This window comes from Scyliorhinus canicula, chromosome 1, assembly GCF_902713615.1.
Source record: "Scyliorhinus canicula chromosome 1, sScyCan1.1, whole genome shotgun sequence".
Classification (NCBI taxonomy): domain Eukaryota; kingdom Metazoa; phylum Chordata; class Chondrichthyes; order Carcharhiniformes; family Scyliorhinidae; genus Scyliorhinus; species Scyliorhinus canicula.
In genome coordinates, this window is record NC_052146.1 from 302360932 (window position 1) to 302386754 (window position 25823).

At 48.4% G+C, this 25823-nt stretch overlaps 1 protein-coding gene across 8 annotated transcripts in view; it reads left to right on the top strand.

The window, feature by feature from the left end:
* adgrg6 (adhesion G protein-coupled receptor G6) overlaps nucleotides 1-25823 on the top strand; it is a 138108-nt gene that overhangs the window by 68968 nt on the left and 43317 nt on the right. For all 8 annotated transcript variants that reach the window (XM_038816609.1, XM_038816632.1, XM_038816624.1 and 5 more), the window contains 8 exons: nucleotides 9390-9478; nucleotides 10561-10613; nucleotides 12433-12492; nucleotides 12998-13140; nucleotides 18383-18497; nucleotides 21059-21180; nucleotides 23060-23264; nucleotides 25120-25285. In XM_038816609.1, coding sequence (XP_038672537.1) covers nucleotides 9390-9478; nucleotides 10561-10613; nucleotides 12433-12492; nucleotides 12998-13140; nucleotides 18383-18497; nucleotides 21059-21180; nucleotides 23060-23264; nucleotides 25120-25285 — 953 coding nt within the window. The remainder of the gene's footprint in view (nucleotides 1-9389; nucleotides 9479-10560; nucleotides 10614-12432; nucleotides 12493-12997; nucleotides 13141-18382; nucleotides 18498-21058; nucleotides 21181-23059; nucleotides 23265-25119; nucleotides 25286-25823) is intronic.

Here is a 25823-nt window from a genome sequence, read left to right on the forward strand (position 1 = left end):
GTTCGTAAGCGACTGGAGCAGGAGTTGGCCGTTTGACCCTTGAGCCTGCTCCGCCATCCAATAAGATCATGACTGCTTTGATCAGGGTCAACATTCCACTTTCCTGATTGTACACCCTAATCCTTTACCCCCCCCCCCATCTTGTCGATCAAGTACCTGTCTAACTCCGCCCTGAATATATTGAATGACCCTGCCTCCACTGAAAATGAAATGAGATGAAAATCGCTTACTGTCACGAGTAGGTTTCAATGAAGTTACAGTGAAAAGCCCCTAGTCGCCACATTCCAGCGCCTGTCCAGGGAGGCTGGTACGGGAATCGAACCGTGCTGCTGGCCTGCTTGGTCTGCTTTAAAAGCCAGCGATTTAGCCAAGTGAGCTAAACCAGCCCCTGCTGTCAGGAGTAGAGGATTCCAAACAGTAACAACCCCTGAGAGAAACATTTCCCCCTCAATTTCACCATGGCAGCCAGTGGAATTCAAATTCGATCAATAAATCTGGAGTTGCAATATTAGCCTCAGTAATGCTCACCACGACAGCTATTGCTGCTTCACTTATGTCCTTTAGTGGAGGAAATCTGCCCTCCTTACCTGGTCTGGCCGACAGAATAATGTGGTTGACTCTTGTCTGCCCCCTGAAATGGCCGAGCAAGCCACTTAATTCAAGGGCAACAGTGACGTGCACCAAACGCTGGCCTTGCCAGAGACGCCCATTTTCAAGGATATGTAAAAGGCCCCCTCAAAATCTTATCTGTTTATCTCTCCTGAAATAAGGAGCATAGTGCAGCATGGTCTCACCTGTACAATTGGAGCAAGGCTTCCCTTCTTTCATCTCCCATCCCCTTTGCAATAAAGGCTCTCATTCCAGTTGCTATCCAGATTACTTGCTGTCCTTACATGCTGACCTATTGTGATTCTTTGTGCGGATGTTGACCCTCTGCTGACGTCATTGCCGAGGCAAGCACAGGGCCGTTAGTCATGTGTGAGCTTGAATGCTGAGTGCTAGCTGGCCAACTGTAGGCTGCATCACAGTTGAGCCTGGTGCTTGAGGCAGCAGATTGGCTATGATCTGATTGAATGGCAAAATAGATTGGAGGGGCTGAATGGCCTCCTTTTGTTCCAGTCAGTCTTAGCCCTGTCACCGGCTGATTCCTGCAAGCCCACCTGTCCAGAATGGGAGGGGGGTGGGGGTGTAAGGTGGGGTAGAGGGTGCTGCTAAACATTGTTCAGCAGAAGGACACACTTTGCAATTCCCTATTGCTATCTGCTACCACCCTGGCTGAAATCAGCACAGGACACAGGAAGAAGGTTTATCTGGTGAGCTCAGTTACCGGCGTGATAACTTGTCGCTTCACCTGGCTCGGGGGAGAGGAGAGTGTGGGGCTTGTGAATAAATGTACACTTAACTCACTCAGGTGTGCTCCTGAGAATGCTTGAACTGGTATTGTTCCATATTATTGTGTATCAGGTTTATTGCAGGTTAACGCAATGTGTTCATTTTGGGATGGTTTGCTTACTAACAGCAGAAAGTTTTAATGATACAGATTTGCAGCGATCCTGGATCCTGGCCCCAGCTGTACTCCAAACAAACCGCGGGCCAGTGAACATATCCCGGCATCGCTCTATCTCGCAAACGGAGCAGCGGATCAGAAGCTCCAGCAACCGATGGGGTATTATCTCCACACCTTTGAGGTACCCACTGAGACCCAGACCCAACATGTCCAGCGGTTTGAGACCAGGGATATTTAACACGCACAGTGCTCCAATCTTCACCAAGGCTGTGACCAAGAGGCCCCATGGTGTGACCAAGGATTCGGAGGCCTTGAAACAACTTACCAACGACGGAGATGGAGGTGCAACCAACAGACAACCAACCCCCGCTCGATTGGATTCTGACTTTGTCACTCGGTTAAAGGAGCCAATGAATCAGTCCTGGGTCTCAGGGGTTTCTGTCGAGAATTTGACTCACAATATAACCAAGGGCAGTGAGATTGACTCCAGTTTTGAGGTGTTATCCATTCATCTTGAAAGCCAAGAGGTATTAATGTCTGAAGAAGGAGCTGATGCTGGATTGGGTACATTGTACAGCTTGGGGCAGAGCACTCATTCTACTCCATCACCAAGTCAACACATTATTGGTGACAGGTCCTCTGGTCTGGTTAAAGCAATGGGGTTACTATCCCAAACACCATCTTTAGCTTTGCATCTGTCAATTAGACCCACTCCAACAGTGCCAGTGAGTGTACACGAACTAAATGTACAAACAAGTGTATCTCACAGACATTTTTTATCTACTTCATTCTGGATGGCCACTAGTAGCTCCGACTGGGTGGAAGATCTATTAAACACACAACATGCGCCACTGAGGGATCAGTTCAACACAGAGTCTGCAGCGTCATCTCTTCATGACAGCCTCCGATCTTCCATCGATACCTGTGGCCTAATGTCGCACCATTTTGCTATAAAGGCTTCAAGCACGGCCTTGTCAAAGGATATTATCAAGAGCATGTCCAGTTGGCCTCATTCATTACTTGTTCCAGGAGAAATTGGTTCTGATGATGCAAAGTCTATCACATTGAGCACAGCCTTTGAAAGAAACACCAGTGATCTTACTGCCACTGGACTGATGAACACGCCAGACCTGATGCACTTAACAAACCACTTTGGCAAAGAATCAATGACGTCGACAGACTGGGTCTTGTTCAGTGCACATACACCATTGCTAACCAGAATCCCACAGCTCATGAATTCAGATGACATTGTTACAGGGGCTGAATTTGAACCAACAGCAGCTAGTGATTTTTCAAATCAATTTTCAAAAGACTTCCCGTCTGTGGTTTTCAGTACTGAAGATTTACGAAACAAATCAGGGCAACCTGACGACTTTATGTTGTTTCCGGGCCATTTTTCAAGAAGGGGGCAAGGAGATAGCATTGCTAATTTAGTACACAGTACAGACTTTCTGGTCATGCCAACTAAGCCACTCAAGAGCTTGACCCATCCCAATGCTATGACGTATGCTTCTTCAGCTCCATCTGTGCCAGATGTGATAAATATTCTTACCACGCCAGACAATTTCTGGGGTAGATCTCTGATGCCTTCTACATCCAAACCCAGTGAAGGTGTGAACCGTTCCCAGTACAACACAGAGACGTTATCAAGGGCAGCTCTTGCGTTCAGCATCCATCGCTCCATTTCAGGGACTGTGCAGTCAGTCAGTGTTCACACTGTGATGTCACAGACTGGTACACAGGTACAAATCGGGGTGGGTGGTATACCAGGACCAACAAGCGCCCCTGAATCCCAAACAAGCTATTTGTCTCCTTTAGAAGTGGCTTCGCCAAGTATAGACAGTCAATGGACAGTGTCCGTGGGAGAATTCAGCCCTCACCTCTTGCATGTCAGTAAGAAGTCAACTGCGAGATACCATAATCAGATCTCACTGACTGATGTGACACAGCATATTGCACAAAGCCACCAACATACATTTTTCATGAGGGAAAGCGAATGGATGACGCTGGTTCTGGATGATACTGGATCGTTGACCAAAGATGAGGATATTTCACATGTTTCCTTATATATTTCAACCGACTTAACTCCTGAGAGCCTTCATCGGCAGAATGATTCCTCAGCAGTATCTGATAACCTCAAATCTTCATTGGAGATTTCAGTCATAAATGTGGGGACAACCAGAGCTGTTCCCTTGGACTGGATCCCCGTGGAGACTGGCATGTTTCTGCCTCTGTCTGTAGATGTCTCTGAGATTGCAAGAAGTGAAAACGTAAATTCTCTTCACCGTGACGATCTGCCTGAATTGGATCAATCTTTATCACTGGCACCCACTCTATTACCTGTATCTGCTAATGGAACTTATTTTCCCAGATTTCCATTGACAGTTCCAGAAGGATTTCTGAACCATTGGGGAATTGTTACTCACGCCATTAATAGTTCAATTGTGACTTCTGTCTCGCACGCTCAAGAGAAGTATGTGACCTCCGATACACAATGGGAAAAAACCCAACTTGAGCATCAGTTGGCCGAGGTCTCTGGGGACAATGCACACACAAGACATTTGTGGTTGGGTCCAGTTGCAGAGAGCCATGTGGCGCATGCTTCTTGGAGTCCTGGATTGAAGTGGGAGACATATTCAGATTCCGCATCGGAAAGGTCGAAGGGTGTTCAGGCAGTGACTCTAATGCCTGCACCTTTGGAAGCGCAGTCGGCCTCGCTCAGTGCACATACCCCATGGCTGACGAGGCCTCCTCAATTCGTGAACTCAGGTGACATTGTAACAGGGGCTGAACTCCAACACATGGCAGTCAGTGACTTTGCACATTCGCCAGAAGATTTCCCAACTGCAGTTTTAAGCCTAACTTTAACAAGTCAACAACATGCAAGAACATCGCAGTATCTTAAGACAGAGCATTTTGCTGAAGAGACAACCATTTATAAGGAGGGGCTGTACACGTCCCTATTCAGTACCTCTGCTCACGTAGGTGAAGGGATATCAGGAGGCTTAACCTCAGCATCTGTGGGACGTCCTCGGCTAAGTGCTGGTACTCGAGAACTAGTGCTGCTGCCTATATTATCAATGGATTCCTCTCTGGCTCTCTCTATCGATGTACTTCCTACTCCATCGATCTGGAGCATTGGCACCAGCACAGGGATTAACCCTTACATTGAACAGCTACCTCGAACCTCCGCCACACGCCTCACATATTTGTTCAGCTCTTCTTCAATCGAAGCGGCACCTCCTCCACTCCCCACCCGCGATGTTGATGGACTCAGCGTAGCTCCCCCTACGAGCTTGCAGAGCAGGGAGCCGTCCATCACTCCTGGCCTGGCCTCCACGTCCTGTCTCTGTGAAGAGGCTGACAGGACAGGCTGCCTGTGTGGAGCAGTGGTCGCCAACCGTATGTCTTAGCAGCAGCTGTAGAAACCTGTAGTGGTGTCTGTCATCGAGAATCACTACCAGTAGTTGCCTCAAAAGTGTTGGTGCTGGGATTTTGATGCATTGAGCTGAACATGTAGAGATAGCTAGCAGTGAGGAGATGCCTGATTATACTGAGGCCTAGTGATTGTAGAACATTCCCATTTTGCAAGGCTTCACACGTAGAATTAGCTGCGATAATTAAATGACGTTCTTATTAAAGGTACATCCGAATAAGCAAAATATTGAAAGCATTCACTCCCCTTTAAGAGCAAACACTGCTGTAAAAAGGAACATTAACGATCTTCTTTCAGAACAAGGGTACTGATGCAGTTTCAAAACCACAAACTGAAATTCTTCTTTCAATGAACAATAGAATCCCTACAGTTCCAAAAGGAGGCCATTCAGCCCATCGGGTCTGCACCGACCCTCCGAAAGAGCACCCTACTTAAGCCCACACCTCCACCCTATCCCCGTAACCTACAAATCCTTGCACACTGAGGGGCAATTTATCAGGGCCAATCTACCTAAGGTGCACATATTTGGGAGGAAACCGGAGCACCCGGAGGAAACCCACGCAGACATGGGGAGAACGTGCAAACTCCGCAGAGTTGGGGCGGCACGTGGCGCAATGGTTAGCACTGGGACTACGGCGCTGAGGACCCGGGTTCGAATCCCGGCCCTGGGTCACTGTCCGTGTGGAGTTTACACACTCGCCCCCGTGTCTGTGTGGGTTTCACCCCCACAACTCAAAGATGTGCAGGGTAGGTGGATTGGCCACTCTAAATTGCCCCTTAATTGGAAAACAAATTGGGTAATCTAAATTAAAAAAAAAACTCCACAGTCACCTGAGGTGGGAATTGAACCCAGGTCCCTGGTGCTGTGAGGCAGCAGTGCTAACCACTGTGCCACCTCGTGCCATAGCAACCTATTTCTCGCTATGATGCGTTATGGACCAGGGTTTAGAACACCCCGAAAGTGTATTATGGGGTTCACCTGACCCACAACCTTTGATAGATTGTGGTATGGGGAGCACAGGGCCCACTCGACAGGTGTGATGCAGTTATTTTTAAAGCAAAACAATGTTTATTCCATGAACTCAAGTTAACCTTTTTAAAACATACAGTGAACATCTTAGCAACCATTAATTCAAATACAACCCCCAAAAAATACAACACTAAGTAATCCTTAATCTGTCCTTTTAACAGCCATAAGACTTAAAAACACCTTTCAACTAAAGCACATGAGGTTTAAATTCACTACTGAGAACAGTTATCACTCTGAATTCACCAAATGATAAAGAGATGGGGCGGGATTCTCCCGTACACGGCGGGGCGGGGGGTCCGGTAGGGACAAAGTGGCATGAACTCACTCCGGCGTCAGCCCGTCCCAAAGGTGCAGAATCCTCCACACCTTCAGGGGCTAGGCCGGCGCTGGAGTGGTTTGCGCCCCGCTGGCCGGCATGGAAGGCCTTTGGCGCCACGCCAGCCGGGGTCGAAAGAATCTATGCCGGCCGGCGCGAGTCCGCGCATGCGTGGGAGCGTCAGTGTCAGTGTCTGCTGATGTCATCCCCGCGCATGCGCAAGGGGGGTTCACCTACCTGTCAGCCATCGCGGAGGCTGACATAGCTGACGCATAGGAAAAGAGTGTCCCCACGGCACTGGCCCGCCCGTGGATCGGTGGGCCCCGATCGCGGGCCAGGCCACCGTGGGGGCACCCACTGGAGCCAGATCGCCCCACGCCCTCCCCCCCTAGGACCTTGGAGCCGGCCCGCGCCGCCAGTTCCCGGCGGTAAGGGACCTAGTCTAATCTACGCCGGTGGGACTGGCAAAGAACCAGCGGGACTTTGGCCCAACACGGGCCGGAGAATCACCGGGGGGGTGGGGGGTGGGGGGGCACTGCGAGCGGCCGCCCGGGAAGTCGGCAGACGGTGGGGGCTGGATTCACACCGCCCCCCAGCGATTCTCCGACCTGGCCCGGGGGGGAGGGGGGGTCGGAGAATCCCACCCATAGTCTTTACATGGCAGCGAGAACATTACACCTTCTTTGGCTGGCTTCAGCTCCAACACTGAAACAAAACCAAAACACACAGACACACCCAAGCTTTTCTCAAAGTGAAACTAAAAGCTGACAGACAGTCCAGCTCCACCCACACTCTGACATCACTGCAGTAATAAACACCCAGTTTTAAAAGGTACTCTCACGGCAGATATTTATATGCACACCCATTTATAAACACCCATTTCTTAAAGGTACTCTCACATGACATGGGGGCAGCACGGTAGCATGGTGGTTAGCATAAATGCTTCACAGCTCCAGGGTCCCAGGTTCGATTCCCGGCTGGGTCACTGTCTGTGCGGAGTCTGCACGTCCTCCCCGTGTCTGCGTGGGTTTCCTCTGGGTGCTCCGGTTTCCTCCCACAGTCCAAAGATGTGTGGGTTAGGTGGATTGGCCATGCTAAATTGCCCGTAGTGTCCTAAAATGTAAGGTTAAGGGGGGGTTGTTGGGTTACGGGTATAGGGTGGATACGTGGGTTTGAGTAGGGTGATCATTGCTCGGCACAACATCGAGGGCCGAAGGGCCTGTTCTGTGCTGTACTGTTCTATGTTCTATGACAGATGAGTAAGTCTTGCAGTTTTGTTGAAGGTTTATTGACGACAGTGAAAATACAAATACTCCATTTTTTTTTATAAATTTAGATTAGCCAATTATTTTTTCCAATTAAGGGGCAATTTAGTGAGGCCAATCCACCTACTCTGCACATTTTTGGGTTGTGGGGGCGAAACCCACGCAGACACGGGGAGAACGTGCAAACTCCACACGGACAGTGACCCAGAGCCGGGATCGAACCTGGGACCTCAGCGCCGTGAGGTGGTTGTGCTAACCACTAGGCCACCGTGCTGCCCTAAATACTCCATTTTAATTGAAGGAGGAATCTCAGGGCATGATTCTAATTGTGACTGTTTTCCTTTATCAATCTGGCGGGCATGTGATGTGCTCCACTTAAAGGGGAGGAAGAATGTTGTCAATTTTTGCTTGACTGTAGCTGGTCACTGAGTGAGGCACCACAGAAACTGCTCACCTTTTTGAAACTTTGAGCTTGTGCTAATTCACAAAAGTCGGAAATTCAGGCTTGAGGTTAATGCTCATTTCCTTTAGCACTGAGTAAATTAACCCTTTGAGTCCACGGGATGCATTGTAACACTAAATGAACAATACAGAACGTTCACTTCCACTGTTTTAAAGAGGATGATTGAAGAGCCACGTCTAACTCAGAGTTCTAACAATGAATACTGTCAGAAAAATTGTACTGTAAGCGATTGAACTGAACTCTGGCAGCAAATGCTTTTGTTGTCACCTCAGAGGGTTAATTCCGTGTCTCTGTGCTTGATTTCCCATGAACAGTGACAGTGTTATGTCTCCCCCACCCCCCCCCCCTCCCCCAACCCCCCCCCCCCCCCCTCTCCTCCACTCCCCTGGCAAATGAGCACAATCCCAGAGACTAACGCACGCCTCTGATTTTAACTAACACCAGCTGCCATTAGCAATGTGAAAGGCGCCATCTAGTGAGGACTGTGCAGACTAACCCCCTCCCTCGGGCCCTCAAAGTTGCTGCTCTCTTGCCTCACACCGGTGTCGGGTGCCGGGATGTTTCCCAATAGGACGGGCGCGGAGGGTCCAGTCAACAAGCGCCATGTCATTGTGGCAATATTTGAAACCTGGCACTGGCCTCTTTCACCTCTTTTCGCTGGTGAACCTGGCTTTCTAACTATTCAATGAAGTCTGCACAGTTCTCACTTCAATAGTCTGTAGTTAGTTGTCTAATCCGATAATGACAGGTTTTTGTGTATTTCAGTAACACATGAGAATCAAAAATGCATAAGAATACATGACGTATTGATAACTTTGGGATCTTATGTGCAGTGTAACACACCGGAGAGCGGAGCCAGTTAAGAAAACATTTTTTTTCAAGTGTATCCTCCTTTCGTTATTATTATCTGTCCTGGGGTGGTGGGATAAAAAGTGTGCCTCTTGGTTTCTCTCGAATGCAATAGTGTGGGAGCCATTGCAATCAGCCATTCGCCCTCCAGCTATCCCAACAACTGCCCCCCCCCCCCCCCCCTCCCACTTCACACACCCATTCTGTTATTGGCTAAATGATCGAACCGTAAGGCACACAGCCTCCAAACAGTTATAGCGAGGAGTGAACGAGGTGGGGGGGGGGGGGCATGTGCTACTCTGGGTGCTTCGTCTGGCAGCTTGTGTTTGTACGAAGTTTTTCTCCCCTCGTTGTCGGATTGTGACCAGGTTCTGAATGCATTGCGGCCATTCCCGCTGACGAGAGGAAGTCTTTCCCTCTTGCGATTGGAGGGTGGTGGTGGGGCGGGGCGGGAGGGGGGGGGGGGGGGGGGGAACACTCATTGTAACACTCATTGTAACACTGCTCTGTTCTCACTACACAGGGGGGCTTTTGTACAGGACGCAGTTTACAGTCCACGACCTGAATGGGAATATGAACACAGCTGATCTTGAGCGAACGGTATCAACCTGGGTAGGTCATCTCAGTCTGCCTTTTCCTGGCTCGTGTTCAATATCACTGACCTTCTCCCGTGTACGTGTCTCAGTAATACCCTCATCTACAAGCCCACCCCCACACTGTTCCACCTCCCCCCCCCCCCCCCCCCCCCGCCCCCCACCCCCACCACCACCACCACTGTTCAGCTGCTTGAGACAGGGAAGACAGAGGGCCAGTAAGCCAAGGAGACCAGGAGGGTTCCATTTTGAGCCAGAGCCATCGTTATGGCGACAGGGCTTTTTTTTTCTGTATTTCTTTCCTGGGCTGCGGTCGCCTCCGGCAAGGTCAGCCTTGTTACCCGTGTGACTCACTCGGCTATTTGAGGGGGCAGTGAAGAGTCAGGACATAGGGAACAGGAGCGTGAGGAGGCCATTCGGCCTTCGGAGCCTGCTCCGCCATTCATTATGATCATGGCTGATCGTCCAACCCGGTAACCTGCTCCCGCCAATGAAACATAGTCAACCACCTTGCCGAGGGTCTGGAGTCACATGTAGGCCAGACCAGGTAAGGACGGCAGATTTCTTTCCCTGAAAGGGTGAACCAGATGGGGTTTCTTACAGCAAAAAGTCATAGCTATCATGGTCACCATTCCTGAGACTTGATATTCCAGGCTTTATGAATTGAAATTGCACCAGCTGTTACGTTGGGATTTGAACCATTAGCCCAGTAACATTACCAATATGCCACCGTCTCCCTCTGTTGCAATTGGCTTCTTCACTCTTTAGTTAGGAAAGGTAATACTCAGGAGGGCTTCCACTTCCAACTGGAGGGGAACGATCTTCCTTGACTGTTCCTTTCCGCTGGTCGATTGTTTATCCTCTCACTCCCTCACACAATTTAACCCTTATCCAACTGAACAACATGGAACCATTTCCTGTACAGGGAGTCCAAATGGATGTCATGACTCAGCTGTTTTGACCTGTTTTTCTTTGGCACTATTGCTTATCTGAGCAAAGGATGAAAATGACAGGTTGGCGTGCTTGTGCCAGTTTGGCCTTTGTTGAAGGATCGGCCTGTGCACTGATTGGCTGTGTGTTTTTTTTCCTTTGATGTTTCAGCTGACTGAGTCCTTTCAGAACTGGAATTACTCTGTGTATGTGGAGAGTGTCAGGTGAGGAGATCAACTCTTTGTAAATGAAACCAAAGGTTGAACACGTGCGGAAAGATACCGTTAAAGTTGTGAGTTAATGCCTCCTGTTAACCACGAGAACACAAGAAATAGGAGCAGCACATACGGCCCATCAAGCCTGCTCTGCCATTCAATACGATCATGGCTGATCTTGGCTTCAACCTCCATTTTCCTGCCTGTGACATTATGGGAAATGTTCAGAATATAAGAGTTAATGTCATACCATAATTAACCACTAGGCGGAGCGAGATGCAGACTATATAAAGCACTGACTCGCAAACTTTGGGGAGAAGGCTGGAGAGGCGAGCATGGGAGTAGTGAAAGAGATCAGAGTACAGTTATAGATAGAGTGTAGAGGCTAGTGTTAGTTGAGTGTAGATTGTAGACTACTAGATTATTGTTTACTATAGCAGTAAGTGGTCGAGCTTTAATGAGGAGTGTAATAAATGTAAGCTTTGTTAATGAACTTAGCTTCTGTGGTCTTTGTGAACACTGCAACATCCATCCTGACAACAAGAATCACAAAGAACACCACACCGTCCCCTCGCCGTATCCATTAATTCTGAGTAACTAAAGACCTGTCTATCCCACTCTTTGACTTACTCAACGATGGAGCAACCACAACCCTCTCCGGTCGAGAATTCCAAAGATTCACAACCCTTTGAGTGAAGCAATTTCTCCTCATCTCAGCCCTAGTTGAGCGTGCCCCCAAACTGGATGATGGAGGAATTTCAATGGGTGCCTTTGTTACGGTGCAGTGATTCACAGTGTAATGTCGGAGTTCTCAATGGGCCCTTGATTCGAAAAGATCAAATGATTTGGCAGTAATTGGAAGTGAATGGCACCGTTACATCGGCGCAGAGTGAGATGCTCTTCCAGCGGTGGGGCTGAGGCATGACTTCCACCTTGCTTTAGCTGCCTGAATTGGAAAATGCTCCATCCCCCAATACTAACATCCCCCAGTATCAAATGAAATGGTATAAAATGGCACCAACTGCACGGCAACAGGAACATGTACGTTCCAGTGAACGATCATTCTTTAAGTATTCTCTTTATTCTTGTGTCACCGTTATAGTGAAGGGAATGGGAGGTCTTGTGGTGCTGTGGTAGTGTCCCTACCTCTGGGCCAGAAGCTCCCGGTTCAAGTACCACATGTAGGCTTGATGGTCAGTGAAGGTGGGTTCCTATCGTGGCCAAACTGGCTGGTTATCAGCCTGTAAGTCCTTCCAGTACGCCTGACTGCAGGTGGTAAGAGCAGGAGAGTTTCCTGGTCAGCCGTATGGCAGAACGACAAACCACTGCACTACTTTGCCAAGTATAATCGTGAACCAATCCAGTGGACGTTCAATGGTTGCTGGTGCCTTGTGAGGGCGTGGTACCCAATGCACAAGGAGGACGGTGAAGGATATACAGCTGCCTCTATAACCTGGAGGTTAGGATATACTGGGGTCAGGTAGGTTGCCAACAGATGGTGGCTGACTTCCCGGCCATGGTTAGAGGAGTGTTCAGCCAATCACCTTCGACGTTGGGAACAGGTGGGAAAGTGGAGCTGAGGCCAATATCAGATCAGCCGTAATCTTACTGAACGGCACAAAGGGAGGGGACGAATGGCCTGCTTATGTACGTAGGAGTTCAAATCTCACAGTAGAGATACCACATTCAATAAAATTGCTAATCTGCAGGATGGCACTGGACTGCTGATTTGTTGCAGAAAACCCAACCATCTATTTTTATTCGGTACATTCTGATCAGTAGCTTTTTTTTTCTCACACAAACCAGAATTCTTTCTCTCACTGTTTAGGATTCTTGAAAGCAACAAAACTTCAGCACATCGGATTTCGAGATCAGTCGAAAGCACAAGGTAAGAAATCAATACTTTGCTCTCTACTTTTAGATTGTTCCTTTGCGGGATATGGCCGTCGCAGGCTGGGCCAGCATTTATTACCCATCCCTAATTGCCTTTGAGAAGGTGGTGGTGAGCTGCCTACTTGAGCCGCTGCCGTCCCTGAGGTGTAGGTACACCCACTGCGCTGTTAGGAAGGAAGTTGCAGAATTTTGATCAAATGGCATTGAAGGATGAAGTGAAAAATGAAAATCGCTTATTGTCACAAGTAGGTTTCAAATGAAGTTACTGTGGAAAGCCCCTAGTCGCCACATTCCAGCACCTGTTTGGGTAGGCTGGTACGGGAATTGAACCGTGCTGCTGGCCTGCCTTAAAAGCCAGTGATTTAGCCCAGTGTGCTAAACCAGCCCCTATGAGATGAGAGGTGAATATGCCTGTTCATCCCAGGTCCCATCCCTGTTTAGGCGCATTCTAACCCAAGTCATAAAGCATCTCCATTTCTCATATATTATTTCTTCCTCAGCTATGACTGCCTGGCCATTCTGTACTACAACATTACCAAGAACATTTACCTAGAAGAGAGGATAGTCCAAGAGAGACTGAGAAACACATCTTCAATTATCGGAAATAATCTTTCCATAGACTCCATTCAAGTTCAACCAGTAGGTAGGTGACAATCGCTTAGAAATAACATGGTCATGTAGTTTCTTGTGAAAAAATATTCAGCACCGATGTGATGGGCCGAACTGTTGCCTTCTACCAAGAAAGAGTTAACGCGATTAGATATTAAAATTAAATCTTGAAAAAAATTGAACAATTCCTTCTCGAATAGAAAAGGTCTAAGGTATGAATGTGGTGAATGTAACTCCGTAATTCGTACTGTATTGTATATACATGAGACCATGCATTTGTAAGCGCAGTTGCGTTGCCCGACCACTAGGGGGATTAGCACTGGGAATGCTTAGGAGTTTGTACAGGGCTCCAACCTGGGCTCCACCCATGACTCCTCCCCCTGGACTGCTGTATAAATACCAATGCTCAGAGCCAGTCGTTCAGTTCATCGAGAGTTCAACGCGGAACAGGCTGGCTCTGTTGTAAGTAGATTAAAACCACTGTTCATATCTTAAAGCACGTGTCTAGTGAATTGATGGTTCCATCAATGACCCAGTTGATAATGAAGGGGTTTAATAGTGTAGGACATAGATAATCCCTTATTGGGCTGCACGGTAGCACAATTGCTTCACAGCTCCAGGGTCCCAGGTTCGATTCCCGGCTGGGTCACTGTCTGTGTGGAGTCTGCACGTTCTCCCCGTGTGTGCATGGGTTTCCTCCCACAGTCCAAAGATGTGCAGGTTGGCCTACTTGTGCACTGTAAATTTTATGAAATGCTATGAAAGATGCAAATTAATCGAGAATGTAGAACTTACTCCAAAGGGAGTAGTGGGGGCAAATAGCACTGATGCATTTGAAGGGAGGCTACAAACATAGACTGATGGGAAGATGAGGTGAAGACAGGGCGGAGGTGAAGAGTTGTTGGGTGCGGGGTGGGGAGGGGGAAGGCGGTGAGGGAGAGATGATGACAAGAGGAAATGAAGAGTGGTGGGATATGGAGCATAAACCCTGATACAGACCAGTTGGGCTGAATGGCCTGTTTCAATGCTGACACACACTTGACAATTGCGATCGAATTTATTGCCAGTGTCAGTAGCAGTTTTCATCAGCTCTGTCTAAAACTTTAGGGTTTTTTGTTCTGCAGTAGATGTGCATTGCTTCTCCAGGATTCAGCAGAATTCCTTCCAGAAGATAATTCGGATATATCCCTCCTTCCTATCTAATCGTGTGAATTCAATTCATTAATCCAAGATTGTTGCTGACATTGCTGTGTGAAGATGCTCAGTGTTGTGTCACCCTTTACTGAAGCAAATCAAATGTACAGTCAGATTCAATCCTTAACAGATTGAATCAATCTGATTTGCAGCCCTAATCCCTCACTGATTGAATGAGTCCCAGCTCCAACCCTCAAAAGAATAAAATTTTTCCCACTTCGGTTTCTAGATACTAACAGAATTAGCAGCCGTTACCCTGAATAAAAATCCATCCGTTTCAAATCCAGACCCAACCTGAATCTGTATCTGAACATTAACGGGACAGATTCAACGCTAAAGAGAAGGCATAAATGGGCCATGGCTGGTTGTCAGGATGTAACGAGTGGTGTGCCACAGGGATAAGTGCGGGGGGTTCAAATTTTCACAATTTATATACATCACTTGGATGAAGAGACAGCAGGTATTGTTGCTAAATTTGCTGCTGGCAAATAGGTAGGAAAGTAAGATGTGAAGGGGACATCAGGAGGCGACAAAGGGATGTAGGCAGGCTAAGTGATTGGGTAAAGATCTGAGAAATGGAGTATAATGTGGGAAAATGTGAAATTGTCTATTTTGGCGGGAAAGAGAAAAAGTAAGCATATTATCAAAATGGCGAGGTGTAGAGGGATCTGAGTGTCCTCATGCTCACGGGAAAAGGTCAGTAAACAGTATGGTGGGAAAAAGGAAAACTCAGAAACAATCAGTCATGAATAAGAGCAAGCTAGTTTATTTCTTAACTCTGCAGCGGACACCTTCCTCTCTCTACAGGAGAGAGAGGAAAGCGAGCCGAGCGCCTCAACCTTCAGTCTTTATGCATTCAAAAGATACAAGTAAATCTCCATTCCATATAAGGAGTTGTTTTTCTCCTAACTTTACTTTCTCGACCTTCAGACAGCTGGGATATCAGTTTTGCAGTTTCACTCTCTCTAACCTTGCACACACACACACACACACACAAACGCCTGCAGCTTTAGTTAATCACACTATTAAGCAGTTATTCAATATTAAGTATTAAAATTGTCCATTACAACAGGTGTCACAAGTAGTCAAGAAAGCTAATACAATGTGGGTGTTTATGATGTGGGAAATTGAATACAAAAGTAAGAGGTTATGCTTCAGTTGTACAGAGCGTTAGTGAGACCAAATTTGGAGCACTGTGTACAGTATTGGTCTCCTTATTTAAGGAAGGATGTAAATGCATTGGACGTGATTCAGAGAAGTTTCCCCAGACTAGTACCTGGAATGGGCAAGTTATCTTATGTGGAAAGTCTTGACAGGTTAAATTTGTAGCCATTGGAGTTTAGAAGAGTAAGAGGTGCTAACCACTGTGCTTCTGTGCCACCCAACTCTCCACCACAGGCGTGGTTGAGATCAATAACATAGATGAATTTAAAGAGAAGCTAGATAAACATATGAGGAAGAAAGGACTAGAACATTTTGGTGAAAGCAAAATACTGCGGATGTTGGAAATCTGAAATGCGAACAGTAAATGCTGGATAAACTCAGCAGGACTGGCAGCACCTGTGGAGAGAGACAAAAAGTTCACTTTTCGGATCTAAGTGACCCTTGTACAGAACATTCTGCTGTTGGATGAATTACAGTGGGAAGAGGCAGCATAAACGGCAGCATGGACCATTCAGTTGTGCTGAATGGCCTGTTTCCGAGCTGTAACGTTTAGAGTAATCCTAATTCTAGGTAACATATGTGCATTGGTAAACACCAGGCTGTCACTTGTTAGAAGGGCTCAGAGGTAGCTATATGTGGATTCTATTCAGGGGTAAATAGAGAGAAAGGGTCAAATGTAAATCTCACTGGAATCCTTCACGTTGTCTCAGTACAATGATCAGAGCCCTGAAGTAGTATTGCACGGTCCTATCCAGAGATATTGCTGAAAAAGGAACATAGGTCACTGTAGTGATCTTTGTATGTGCATGTACACAAGGGGTTAATGTGTAATCAGAAGATCACTAGAGGGCAGCACTAACGGGTATAAAAGCCAGACGCAGGCTGTTCCTCTCTCTTCTTTTGCTTGGACTGTGATGAGAGGAGGAGCACATAGACTTAGCTCAGAGTGATTTGTGTAGTCAAACATAGATACTGTATTTAGATCTTGTAACCTTTGTACTAGTATTAATCTTAAAGTAAAGAACGCAGGCAATTGTTAATTTAGTTACTCAATAAACCTTTCATTACTTCTGGACGTCTTTTTCATCAAGATACCGACAACCTGATCAGCAGCTGGATTGAGTAACACATGTTACGTTCAATAGTGTAAGCAAACACACACTGAAAGTATAACAAAAGAGGTATAAAAGTAGACCACTCAGTCCCTTTAAACTGTTCTGCCATTCATTTTAATCAGAGCTAACTTGTACCTAAACACCATTTACCCATCCTTGGCTCATACCCATTGATGCCAATTACTTAATAACATGTATCAGTCTCAGCATTGAAAAGTTCATTTGATTCAGTCCACACAATCTTATCAGTTCCAGATGTCCACTATTTTATGTTTGGGAATAGTGGGCGGGATTCTCCAATAATGGAGCTATGTCCCCACTCCATTGTCAAAACGCGGGTGTTTCCTACCTGAGTCTCCTCCCTGAAGGGGGCTAGCAGGATCCCGGAGTACTTCTCGCAGCTCTGGCTGCTGATACGGGGCCCTGCACCTCTGGTCGGAACTGCACACCGGCCACGAAAATATAGGCCCCCCTGTGATTGCGCGCGCCTGCGGATCGATGGCCCCCGATTGCTAGCTTGGCCGTCCATGAGGCCCACCCCCCCCCCCCCCCGGGGAAGGATCCCCCCGCCCCCCCCCCCCCCCCCACCCAGCAGGGTGGCCGTGGACTGACTCCGCAGCCGCCACTGGCCGTTCCCGACGGGCAAAACGTGATTAGAACCACGCTGTCGGGAACTCGGACAGTTTTCGTCGGAGAATCGCCGGGGGGTGGGGGGGGGGGGGGGGGGGTGCGCTCTGTCAATGGCCCCCTCCCTGCACCGCGTGGACCACCCGTGCGCGATTCGTGGTGATTCTCCGGGGACCGGAGAATCGCGGGAGTGACGTCTCACCGGAGTTGGATGTCAAGGCCCATTATCCGACCCCGCCCCGATCGCGATTTCGGCGCGGAGGCTCGGAAAATCCCGCCGAAAACGTCCTGATTACACTCCAAAAAGACCGAACTTTAATTTTAAGATTGTGTCTTTTTGTTCAGGATTCTCTCTCAGAGGTAAAATATTTAAATATCCGACCTCTATCATTTTAAATACCTTGCTCAGATCACCCCTCAGCCTTCTAAAATCAAGGGGGATACAAACCAAAGGTTACTGCAAACTGTCCCGACAATTTAACCCTTTTAGACCCTGACATAATTCTGCACGGTTTCCTCTACAAGGCCAGTGTATCCTCTGGATGTTCTGGCGGGGGTTTTGACCGAGGGTCTGTACACATTCGGGGGAGATGGTGGTGCAGCGGTAATACCACTGAGCTAATGATCCCGTGGCACAGGTTAATGGTCAAGTCCCTCTGTAGCAGCTGGTGAAATTTTTAAGTTTGCTTATTATACAGGAATATAAAGCTAGTCTCAGTACTCGCGACCGCAGCGAGGGTCAGTGCCATTTGGGTCACAGTCCTTTCAAGCAGGAGATCGGCTGTCCTGACCTGAATTGCCGCCATGTGACTCTGGACCCACAGCAATGTGGTTGACTGTTAATTGCCCCTCCGAAATGGTCTTGCAAACCACTCGGTTCAAGGGCAATTAGGGATGGGCAGCAAATGCCAGCTTTGCCAATGATGCCCACATCCCATGAGAGTTAAAAAATAAATACACATGGATCGTAACTTCCTCAATTTCGGAATATCAATCTCCTTGAGATAAATGTTGCCTTTTTGATTGTTTTTTAAACCTATTTTAATGATCTATGTATAGGGACACAAAAATCCCTTGGCTTTTCCACATACGTAACTCCTTGTGTTCCTTCTTTTAATGGTTTTAACCACTGATTTCCCTGCGTGTTGGATATAAGTTTGTGTCCTTTGTCCACAGTGAACTGCTCGTTGGAAGAAAAACCGAGTCTGTATATTTGGAAAGAGACCAGGCCAAGGGCCACCCAACATCTGCCTTGCCTCTCAAATCAACAACAATACGCGAGCAGAAAGTGGTAAATTCATTAGATTCTTAAACACTAATTATTGCTGTTTTTGGGGTAAGTATGGCGTAGAGGATTACAATCATTGTCATTTCACCTCAACCCAAACTGATGAGTTAGAAGTACCAGTCCATCTCGAGGGTCCAATCCTCAAGGATTGCCTTGGAGTCTCCAGGAATTCAGAATTATAGTCTAATTTCCATAGCAACAGGAGAAATAGGAGCGGGAGTAGATTCTATGCACCATCAAGCCTGCTCTGCCATTCAATACAATTTGATCTTCTACTCCAGCTCCTCCTTCCTGCACTGTCACGATACCCTATCATTCCCTTCATGCCCAAAAATCAATCAACTCTATCCCGAATATCACAGGATCACAGAATAATACAGTGTAGAAGAGGACATTCGGCCCATCGAGCCTGCATTGACACATGAAAAACACCTGCCCATCTAATCCCATTTGCCAGCACTTGGCCCATAGCCTTGAATGTTATGAGGTGCCAGGTGCTCATCCAGGTACTTTTTAAAGGATGTGAGGCAATCCGGCTCTACCAACCTCCCAGGCTGTGTGTTCCAGACCTTCACCACTTTCTGGGTAAAAAATATTTTCCTTAAATTCCCCCTCAACCTTCTGCCCCTGATCTTGAACCTGTGTCCCCTCATAACCGATCCTCCAACTAAGGGGAACAGCTGCTCCCTACCCACCCTGTCCATGCCCCTCAGAATCCTGTACCCCTCGATCAGGTCGCCCCTCGGCCTTCTCTGCTCCAGCGGAAACAACCCAAGCTTATCCAACCTCTCTTCATAATATTCCACCCCAGGCAACATCCTGGTGATTCCCCTCTGCACCCCCTCCAGTGCATCACATCCTTCCAATAATGTGGCGACCAGAATTGCACAAAGTGCTCCATACCCATTTCGATTTTTATTTATTTGTTCCCGGGATGTGGGCATTGCTGATTAGCCCAGCATTTCTCGTCCATCCCTAATTGCCCTTGAGAAGGTGGTGGTGAGCGGCCTCCTTGAAACTTGACAGTCCATTTGGTGTGGGTAAAATCACAGTGCTGTGAGGGAGGGAGTTCCAGGATTTTGACCCAGCGACAGCGAAGGTCTTCCAAAGCATCCGCTGCCCTTGTCCTTCTCGGTGGTAAAGGTTGATAAGTTGCCGTTGACCTAATAGAGTTTTAAAATTTTCAATCAATTCCCCCTTCCTCACCAGTTGCTGCCCTCTGCTGGTGTCAACCGATAAATCAGTCCCCAATACAAGCTCTAATTTAATACAGCTTTTATTATTTAACTCACTATTATTTAAACAATTACATAAGTTTCAAGACTCACACCTCAAACTAAAAATCCTACCTGATAGAGAGAATTGGCCAGGCTCTGGAGGGTTTGCGTTGTGAGTTTCTAAACTCAGTGGCTTGTGAATGTTATCCACCTTTCCTACTCAGCACCAGGGGCGGGATTCTCCCTTTGGGGGGGACTAGGTCCCCACGCTCGCGTGAAAATGGGCGAGAATCACTCCGGACTTTTTTCTCGAAATTCCGGGGTGATTCCCCGTACTCCAGGGGACTAGCAAGCCTCCGGCGTGCATCCCTCAGCTCTGGCTGCTGGCGGGGCCCTGCTAGACAGAGCGCACGGCCGTGCGTGTGCACGGCGGCCGCAAGCGGGTCCACTCATGCGCGCGGCGGCCCACCTTAGTGCGGGCGCCGTCAACATGGCGGAGGCACACAGCGGGCCCGTGCGGAAGTAGATAGGTCGCTCCTGGATCGCGATGGCCTGCCGATCGGTTGCCCCCAATCGCGGGCCTGCCTGTCATCGAGACCCCACCCGGTGTCCAATCCCCACGCGCCCCCCCCGCCCCCCCCCCCCCCCCCCCCCAAAAACGCCCACATCAGCCGCGACTCCGAATTCCCACCGGGTGGAACCACATTAGAACCACGCCGGCGGGACACTCGGCCCGTCGAGTGCGGAGAATGGCTGGGGGGGCCTTCTCCAAAGGCCCCTGACCGGCGCCGCGTCAGTCGCCGGTGATTCTCTGGTCGCAGGAGAATCGCGTGCAGGCGTGGGGGCCTATTTTGGGTAATTGTCCGCCCCCATGCCGAGCGCGATTTCGGTGCGGAGGGTCGGAGAATCCCGTCCCATCTTTCTGGGGACAGGGTGCTCATTTTACACTTCACTCACCAGAAGAAATAGTTTCTCTCTACCTGTCCTGTCAAATCCTCCGTTCATTTGAAATGCCCCGGCTACCACATTGAGGAAATACAAGCCAACTTCTCTTTATAATTTAACCCTTTTAGCTCTGGTATCATTCTAGTGAACCTGTACTATACCCACATCAAGACCAGTAAGTCCTTTCAAAGGCACAGGACCCAGAACTGAGAACTGTTACTCCACAATCAATCTAACTGGGGATTTATATTTGGTGTAAAAGGGCGTCCGCCCCTCTGTATCCCAGCCCCCTTGGGATGAAGACAGACGTTCCATTAACCTTTTCAGTTTATTGTTTGTACCTGTGCCCTAGTTTTACTGATTTCCAACGGTGGAATAATGTTCTTCTGTTTGTTTTTTCAGTGTGTTAAACATGCAGAATTACACGTCTTTCTGGGAGCTACCTGACCTGAGAAACTGTTCGCTCGTACCGACCTTGAGCACAAACAGCAGCGATTTAGAAAGCATTCCATTAGTATCTGCAGGTAATTGGCCTCGGCTTCTTAAGGAATGATCTGTTTGCTTCAGAGCGTTAAGGGGCTGAAAGATCCCCCGCTGGATTGCTGGTGTGCGGTGCGCCTGTTGATTAGAATTGGATCCAATATTTGGCTGGGGAGGTGAGGAAGTGCTTCAACCAGGGACTCAGCTCCTGATTGCTATCCAGGGGCTACCACTGACCAGGGCAGGAGGACGGGTCCAGCCCATACTGTGCTGCTTCCATGGTTGAATAGCCTCCTGATACTCACCGCCGGTCCTGCGGTAGATGAACCAGTCATGGCCGTTTACCCCCCTGCGGGACTGGTGTACCACGCGAAACACCATAGGTATCGGCGGGACTGGAATATCCTACTGGCTGCTCATGACAAACCCCCTCCCCTGCTGAAGGGAAACACACCGCGCTGGGGGTGGGGGTTGAAACTCCTGCTGAAGTTTCCATAGATATGTTGTACACAAATGTTCTCTAAGTACCTATAGGTACAACATCTGTGAACACACAATATTGTGCATATTGTTCTATGAGTGTGCATGAATAATTACTGTATGTTGAAGCACTCACATGGATAAACCTTACGTAGCTTTGGAGATATATCTGCACACACCTTGTTGCATGGGTCCAGGTGCATCTGAGCTCTATATCAACTGGCCTCCCAGGATTCTACATTGACCAATCATCATGCACTGAGCTTCCCATGCTGTTACATTGACCAATGATCATGCACTGACCTTCCCATGATGTTACATTGGCCAATAATCACGCACTGAACTTCCCATAGTGTTACATTGACCAATGATCATGCACTGACCTTCCCATAGTGTTACATTGACCAATGGTCATGCACTGACCTTCCCATGATGTTACATTGGCCAATGATCATGCACTGAGCTTCCCATGGTGTTACATTGACCAATGATCATGCACTGACCTTCCCATGGTGTTACATTGACCAATGATCATGCACTGACCTTCCCATGATGTTACATTGACCAATGGTCATGCACTGACGTTCCCATGATGTTACATTGACCAATGATCACGGACTGACCTTCCCATAGTGTTACATTGACCAATGATCACGCACTGACCTTCCCATGATGTTACATTGACCAATGATCATGCACTGACCTTCCCATGATGTTACATTGACCAATGGTCATGCACTGACCTTCCCATAGTGTTACATTGACCAATGATCACGCACTGACCTTCCCATGATGTTACATTGACCAATGATCATGCACTGACCTTCCCATGATGTTACATTGACCAATGGTCATGCACTGACCTTCCCATGGTGTTACATTGACCAATGATCACGCACTGACCTTCCCATGGTGTTACATTGACCAATGATCACGCACTGACCTTCCCATGGTGTTACATTGGCCAATGGCCACGCACTGACCTTCCCATGGTGTTACATTGACCAATGATCACGCACTGACCTTCCTATGATGTTACATTGACCAATTATCACGCACTGACCTTCCTATGATGTTACATTGACCAATGATTACGCACTGACCTTCCTATGATGTTACATTGACCAATGATCATGCAATGACCTTCCCATGATGTTACATTGACCAATGATCACGCACTGAGCTTCCCATGGTGTTACATTGACCAATGATCACGCACTGAGCTTCCTATAATGTTACATTGGCCAATGGTCATGCACTGACCTTCCTATGATGTTACACTGACCAATTATCATGTACTGACCGTTCCATGGTGTTACATTGACTAATGATCATGCACTAAACTCCTCATGATGTTACATTGACCATTAATCATGCACAGACTTTCCAATGATACTGCTTCGCTAGAATTCCTCTGAACCTTTTCCTTGTAACATCCTGCAGACAATGCAGCTGAGGTAGCCAATCAGCTTCTGGATTTTACCGCGGACAAGAATCTCACTCGGGAACAGGTGGACAAACTGGTGGAAACTCTGGAGCAGATTGTCATCGTCTCGGAGATCAACTCCACCTTGGCATCAACGGTGCTGACGGTTCTGTCCAATATCCTTTCAAGCTCCGACACAGCGTTGGCCACATCTTCCCAAGTGTGAGTACCCTTTGGCTGGGACTGTATTTGCTCAATTTGTGTGTGTGTTTGTTTCCCTGCTGTTTGAGAACATATTGGAAAATATGGCATGAAAATGTGGCCAGCAAACTCTATTGTTATCCCTGTCTTATCTTTCCTATTGTGGATTTTGTTTTCTTTATTCATTGATGGGCTGTGTGTCTCTGGCAATCGCTGCCCACCCCTAATTGCCATTGAAGTCGCTGGGCCATTTCAGAGGGCAGTTAAGAGTCAACCACATTGCTGTGGGTCTGGAGTCACATGTAGGCCAGACCGGGTAAGGGTGGCAGATTTCCTTCCCTAAAGGATGTTAGTGAACGGGATGGGTTTTTATAATGATCGAGGATAGTTATCATGGTCACCGTCAGTGAGACAAGGGGCGGGATTCTACGAACCCCGCCGGGTTGGAGAATCACTGGGGGAGCGGCATGAATCCCGCCCCACCGACTGCCGAATTCTCCGGCGCCGGGGATTTGGCGGGTGCGGGAATCGCGCCACGCCAGATGGCGGCCGCAAGCAGAGGCCCCCCCGGTGATTCTCCGTCCCGCGATAGGCCGAGTGGCCGCCCGTTTTTGGCTGGTCCCGCCGGCATAGAGTAGGTACTTACCGGCGGGACCTAACTGCGAGGGCGGCCTCCGGGGTCCTCGGGGGGGAGGGGTGCGGGGGAATCTGGCCTCAGGAGGTGCCCCCACGATGGCCTGGCCCGCGATCATAGCCCACCGATCCGCGGGCGGGCCTGTGCCGTGGGGGCACTCTATTCTTCCGCGTCGGCCGCTGTGGTCCTTTGTCATGGCCAACGTGGAGATGAACCCCCCCCGGCGCATGCACTGGGATGACGCCAGCACACACTGGTGCTCTCGCGCATGCGCCAACCCGCGACTGCCAGCGGAGCCCCCTCTGCGCTGGTTGGCGTGGCGGCAAGCCCCTTCCCCACTGGCCGGCGCAGCGCAAACCACCCCGGCGCCGGCCGAGCCCCTGAAGGTGCGGAGGATTCTTTTTGTCTACTGTGTACGTGCCGGCTTTCGAGCGCCGGTGCAGCGGACGCCACTCCGGCGCCACACTAGCCCCCTAGGAAGCGGTGAATTCCTGAGTAGACGCCGGAGTCGCTCGCGCCGCTTTTGACGCCAGCATCAGAACTTGGCTGCAGGACCGGAGAATCCCGGCCCTCATCTGGAAGACAGTGCCTCTGATAGTGTAGCACTCACACAATACTGCACTTACAGTGTCCATATGCTGAATTCCCTGGATGCGGCGTGAATTCACAAGGGGAGAGTGCTACCTTCTGAGCCAAGGCTGAACTTTCAGTGCAAACCTGATTTGATTTATTTATTTGATTTGATTTGATTTGATTTATTGTCACAAGTACCAAAGTACAGTGAAAAGTATTTTTCTGCGGCCGAGGGAACGTACACAGTATGTACATAGTAGACAAAAAGAATAATCAACAGTGTACATTGACAAATGGTACATCGACAAGCAGTGATTGGTTACAGTGCGGAACAAGGGGCCAAACAAAGCAAATACATGAGCCAGACCAGCATAGGGCATCGTGAATAGTGTTCTTACAGGGAACAGATCAGTCCGAGGGGGAGTCGTTGAGGAGTCTTGTAGCTGTGGGGAAGAAGCTGTTCCTATGTCCGGATGTGCGGGTCATTAGACTTCTGTACCTCCTGCCTGATGGAAGGGTCTGGAAGAGGGCAAAGCCTGGGTGGGAGGGTTCTCTGATAATGCTGCCTGCCTTCCTGAGGCAGTGGGAGGTGTATACAGAATCAATGTGGGGGCAGCAAGCTTGTGTGATGCATATGACATTTTACACACATGTTCCTTTTATGTGCAGAGCTTTGAGGACTGTAGACGCTTTGACTGTCAAGATGATCTTCACCGGGCCGTCAGTCAGTATCACCACCCCAAACCTGGCCATTGGAATCTCCGCTGTCGACTCCATGAATTACACTGGGACTGCCTTCAGTGTGGGATCTCAGAGTGGAGACTCAGAGTTGGAGGTAAGACTCTGCGAATAGGAAAGAAAACATGGTCAGGACACAATGTCATTTCTACTTATTGCCCAGCATTGATTGGCCATCACTATTTATTCCTGAGAAGGTGGTGGTGATCCACCTTTGTGAAAATAACTGAACGATTGCTAGGCCATTTCAGAGGGCAGCGACATTGCTATGGGTCTGGAGCCACATGTAGGCCAGACCGGGTAAGTTCGACAGATTTCCTTCCCTTAAGGACATTAGTGAACCAGAGGAATGTTTACAATAATCTGGTTCTTTGATGGTCACTGTTGCTGACCGTGAAAAATTTTGTTTGATTAATTGTGTCATGTGAGAGTACCTTTAAGAAACGGGTGTTTAAGAAATGTACTTTTAAGAAATGGGTGTTTATCAATGATTTCAGAGTGTGGGTGGAGCTGGGCTGTCTGTCAGCTTTTTGCTTTCGTTTTAGGCTGTTTGCTGCAGGGTGTGTTTTAGTTTCGTTTTCAGAGCTGGATAGCTGCAGTCACAGCCAGAAGGGGTATAAGAGTCTCTCTCTGTA